Source organism: Lytechinus pictus, chromosome 14 (genome assembly GCF_037042905.1).
Source record: "Lytechinus pictus isolate F3 Inbred chromosome 14, Lp3.0, whole genome shotgun sequence".
Taxonomy (NCBI): domain Eukaryota; kingdom Metazoa; phylum Echinodermata; class Echinoidea; order Temnopleuroida; family Toxopneustidae; genus Lytechinus; species Lytechinus pictus.
Window position 1 is genome coordinate 22844966 of NC_087258.1, and position 5275 is coordinate 22850240.

General features: G+C 38.9%; 1 protein-coding gene across 1 annotated transcript; it reads right to left on the reverse strand.

The window, feature by feature from the left end:
- Nucleotides 1-992: 992 nt before the first annotated feature.
- LOC129276930 (beta-1,3-galactosyltransferase 1-like) lies at nucleotides 993-4895 on the reverse strand. The gene has a single exon (XM_054913321.2). It carries the CDS (start codon nucleotides 4748-4750, stop codon nucleotides 3644-3646), a length of 1107 nt encoding a protein of 368 aa, XP_054769296.2. The 5' UTR covers nucleotides 4751-4895; the 3' UTR covers nucleotides 993-3643.
- Nucleotides 4896-5275: the final 380 nt, after the last annotated feature.

A 5275-nucleotide genomic window follows, 5' to 3' on the forward strand; every position in this document is an offset into this window, starting at 1 on the left:
GATGTATACACATGTTTGTTTCACATGACAATGAGAGGAAATTTGAATATTTCATATATATGAAATACAAAAGAAGTAGTGAGTGGATGATGTCATGCATCAGTCTCCTCATTTGCATACCGATCTAGATGTGAATATAACTATTTTGTAAAATTAAGCGAAACTTTAAAATGTCACAACTTTCTTATTCTATATCCGATTTTGAAACAAAAATATTCAGTGCTATGCTTCTTTGATTTTCTCTTTTTATTCAAAACAACTTTTTGATGGGGTGGACTTGTCCTTTAACAATCTGCTTTGATTTTAAATATAGATGGTGAAGGAAGAGAGAGGATATTGACTATTTACACATCTAAACTTAATTTATGTTGATCAAAATAGAAGCAGCGTGTACGTTAATGCTAAAGGCCTATTGCTAATTAAATACAGGTGCCCGTCAATGAATACACTTTGACTTTGATGGGGGCGTCGTGGTCTAGTGGTTGCAACTCTCGTTTTTCAATCAGGGGGACGTGGGTACGAATCCCAGCCATGGCGTGTTTTCCTTGAGCAAGACATTTACCCACATTGTACTGCACTCGACCCAGGTGAGGTGACCGGCAGGATTTATTCTTTGACGCTTTAGCGCCGACATGGCTGCTCAGCTACGGTCGGGGTAAAGCGCGGTTGCGTATTTGTACATATAAACTGCGCTATATAAATGGACATAAAAATAATTATCATCATTACACTGGACCATCAGATGGGGCAGCAATACCGACTCGTCTCAGCCCTTTCAATTGATTTCGCCATTATCATACCCCTGTCGAGATGCAATCAAGCTAATGCACTTACTATATGCGGTGGCGTACAGATGGGGAGCTTGGGGGCGCTTGACCCCCCCCCCCCAAAAAAAAAAAAAAAAAAAAAAAAAAAAAAAACTAACGACCAAGAAAAAAAGAAAAAGAAAAGGGTGAAAAATACATGTACTATTTTCTGAATATTATGTCAAAATCTATCACAAAATTGGATTTGTAATGACAAAAATCGAAAGTTTTGCTTGCTCGCTTTGCTCGCAACTGTTTCTAAATTTTGCCCGTTACGCCATATCTGGCTTCCCCAAAATTTGCGCTTATTACGCCACTGGTAATACACTGTAAATACTCTGGTGTTAAAACTGACACCAGTTGATATAAATAGAGGTCCACCCTAAATTACACCCTAGGGATTGAACATTACACCAAAGAGTGTAAATGTAACAACCAAAGGTGTTGTAATAACACCTATAGGTGCTAAATTAACACTGTCAATTTAACACCGGTGTAAAATAACTGGTGTGGTCCTCTATGTACACCGGTTAACACCATAGTTTTTGCTGTGTATACACCAAATTGTAGCATTGTTCTAAACATTTACCCGTATATATACGACAAAATGATCAATGAGTCTGATTGCATCCTTTATACATGGCACATTTAAGATATTTATATTCATTTCATTTCAATATAAGAACTCTGAATACATTATTCCTCAATGTGTATATTGCAAGAATGCAATTATTACCCACAAGCAGGATTTCATATACTATAATTTTTTGGTTTATTTTTATTTGGTCTAATGCCAATTCGTCCAGTTGCCAACTCGTCTACTATCATTTGGTCTACCATCAGTTCGTCAAATTCCCACATCGTCTAATTGCCATGTCGTCTAAAAAACAGTTGGTCCAATATACCATTCGGTCTAATTGGGCAAAATGAATGAAAATAAAACGGATATTAGACCAACTGGTAATGAGACGAACTGGTGATTGGACCAAGTGGTTATATGACCAAATGGTTGTTAGACGAAATTTTGATGTGCGGAATGCATTAGACTAAATGAATGTAGACCATGTGGTGAGTGGATGAGTTGGCAGTAGACAAACTGGCAATTTACCATTTTCCCCCATCGTTGTTGAAAATAGATTATATATGAAACTGCTTATAATACATTAGTTTACGCATCGATCACCATATTGATCTATAAAAGTGTTAAGCTAAATGGACAATAAATTAAACATGTTAAAGTCGAAGGCTTTAAAATCAATGTTTACTGGTTAACATTTATTGTACCATCACGATTATAAATGTATTAATTTCTTATATTATAGCTTACACAGATCACCGCCATGGAATAATAGAAACTAGATTGAATCCAAAGTACTCTGAAAATTGCTAACACAAGCAAATTGATGTGTGAAAAAACCCCAGACAACTCTGAAGAATACCATTATTATCCATTTCTAACCAGAACCATTTGACATAATTCATAATTAAATGATTTTCTTTATACACCTTTTTATTAATGTTGTACATGTAACAATTGAGGAGCAATATGTTCAAGGCTGTTAGCAGAAATCCAAAGGGGGAGGGGCAAGATTACGTAAAGAAAGAAAATTGCTGTGAGTCGCTTCGCTCTCTCAGCTATCATTAACAGCTTTTTTGTTGTTGCATTTTTAAGGATGGAAAAGAAGGAGCAAGTGTAAATGGTAAATGGATATTTGTGACAATTTGCAAAAAGGTAGGTCCTTAAAATTCCGGTTTATTTTCAATTGGTCTATTGTCAATTCGTTCAACTGCCAACTCGTCTACTATCATTTGGTCTACCATCAGTTCGTCCAATATCCACATGGTCTAATTGCCATTTCGTCCACTCCCCGTTTCGTCTAATAGCCAGTTGGTCCAATAGCCATTTAGTCCATATACCGCTTGGTCTGATTGGACTAAGTGTTAATTGGGCGAAATGAATGGGGAAAAATGGATATTAGACCAACTGGCTATGAGACGACATGGTCATAGCCGAACTGGTGATTAGACGAAGTGATGATTGGACCAAATGGTTGTTAGAAGAAGTGTTGATGGATGGAATGGCATTAGACTAAATGAAGTTAGACCATGTGGGGAGTGGACGAGTTGGCAATAGACGAATTGGCAATTGACCAAAATTCCAACTTCTGCTCCTCCCCCTCCCGCTGCATCATGATTATTTTAGATTCTGTTCGAATTAATTTTATGACAGTTACGTCTGGAATTCCTGGCCCCCGTATTCTGAAGTCGGGTTTAATTTAAACTGGTTTTAAGTTGTGGTTTAACTACGGAAAGCCAGTTGTTACATAAATCTCTAACAGTAGAAGTTCAATGTATCAGCTCATTTGACTACCAAAACATTATTAACTGCCCGGGAAGGATAAGTATGACAGTTGTCTACAACATTAAAGAATTATAAAGAGCACAGTAAACATGAGAAGCATTTACTGTATACAAAATTTTGAAACATTTGGCTTTCCACAATCTTAGCACAGAGTTAGACCATGGTCTAAGTTACACCCGACTTCAGTGTGTTTAGATGTTATTAAAAGGTGATGTGAATTATCGAATTTCAATCATCCCAGGATCAATGTAACACAAATCAAATTGCATACAAACACATCAGTTACTTAGCGACATGGTGAACTCTTATTGCAAACGAAATATTTCAATTAATGAAACAATTAACAATTCAATTTCACAAACGAAATAATTCAAATAATAATATAGTTATTGATTATTATTGAAAACGAAATAAATAAATAGTCACACATTTTAACAAATCACGACACTGGAACAACTAGGCCATTATTGCATTTTCAAGGTGTTAATGTTCTTTTTGTCCATAGTTCCCATAACTGCTTAATATGCATCGTTGAAAGATGGAAGACAGTGTACAGTTTATTGTACTTTTCTTTGTCCTTCTGGTTCATTGGTAATGGTTGGTTTGGATTCTTTGTTAGACCCGTTGAAACGATGAATCCTTTTTGGTTCGACAGAGTTAGACCTGCTTTTAAAGAACACATCCCAATGTACACATCGGACCAAGGAAAGAGCGGCGTTTCCTGACAGGCTTGGAAGATCTTCTGCGCCATGTCCATCGAGAAGATGTACGCAGGGCCTGTGAAAAACGGTGGAAACTTTTTCTTCGGCCATAGATGGGTGGGGGTGTAAAACTTTCCCCATTCGCTCTTGGGGTCGCGTACGATCGCGTGCGAGTGGACGTCGCCAACGCTGAAGGAAGTCTTTGATGCCTTCTGGAGGATGTTCGCAACCCTGTGCGTGTTGACGAGGACGTCGTCATCCGTCTTCATCACGTACCTGGCCCGACTGCAGAAGGTGGTGGACCATCTGAAACCCATCACTGTCTTGAGCGTCATGTTCAGGTAATCATCGGTGAAGTTTTCCTGGACGATGTCCCCGAAGATGACGGACTCGTCCTGTAGACGGGCTTGCATCAGAGCGTCACCGACCGCTCCGACTGAGAAAACAAGACGCATCGTCTGGTTACGATGGCCGTCGCGGTAGAAAGGCCATGAATCCGCTCTCCCAAAGGTATTCCGAATTAAGTTCCTCTTGAGGAAATGATCCGGAGCGGAATTCACAAATATCACAAGCAACAGATCCTCACCTTCATCTTTCCTTTGGTCGCACCTATCCGTAGGGTTGATGATGTAGGTGTAGTTATGCGGGTCGACCCTTCGCACCCAGTTCTGCACGCCATGTTGTATTCGGGCGACGTTGGCCCTATGGTTGGTGTCCGAGGCGTGTTTAAAGCATTCTGGACCCGGGTCTATCAAGGTGGCGTTTATTTCCCGAGTTCTCAAAGTCACGCCACTCTGTAGCAGACGATCTCTTACAAAACAAAAAATCAACAAACAGAATGTTCCCTGAAAGAATAATCTCCTCGGTATCAGATTCCTCATTGTACATACACTAAAACACTCCTTCAGGATCTAATTACGTTGATACATTGCTAATAGTTCCATGTAAAAATACTCGTAAGCAAGGGATTCTGTTTCAGTACTGCAGCTATACTTTGTTATTTTGTTCTTTCCCCCCAATCCGGCTGTACCAATTACATGTGTAGAGCTTACTTCCGCCGCAGGGTCGAGTTTGCGCAGAAATCCAGCGATGACACATGCACCCGATGTGCATTCATTATTCAGAACATCCGTGGTGATCTGATATCCCAATGCTTGGGGAGGGACAAGGATGGGGATTATTTATTTACAAAACGGAATTCCAATAATGATCATGAATTCAACATTAAGGATCAGTTAATGAATTAATTGAATAAAATACAGGGCTATCGGAGACTCGGTGTCACAACGAATAACTTCCACTCTTGAAAGAACAAACATATGACAATTAAGTGATGAATTAGTCCTTTAAGTACCAAAAACGAATGACATCAAACTAAGAATAGAAAAAGGTTCGTGACAAGAAAT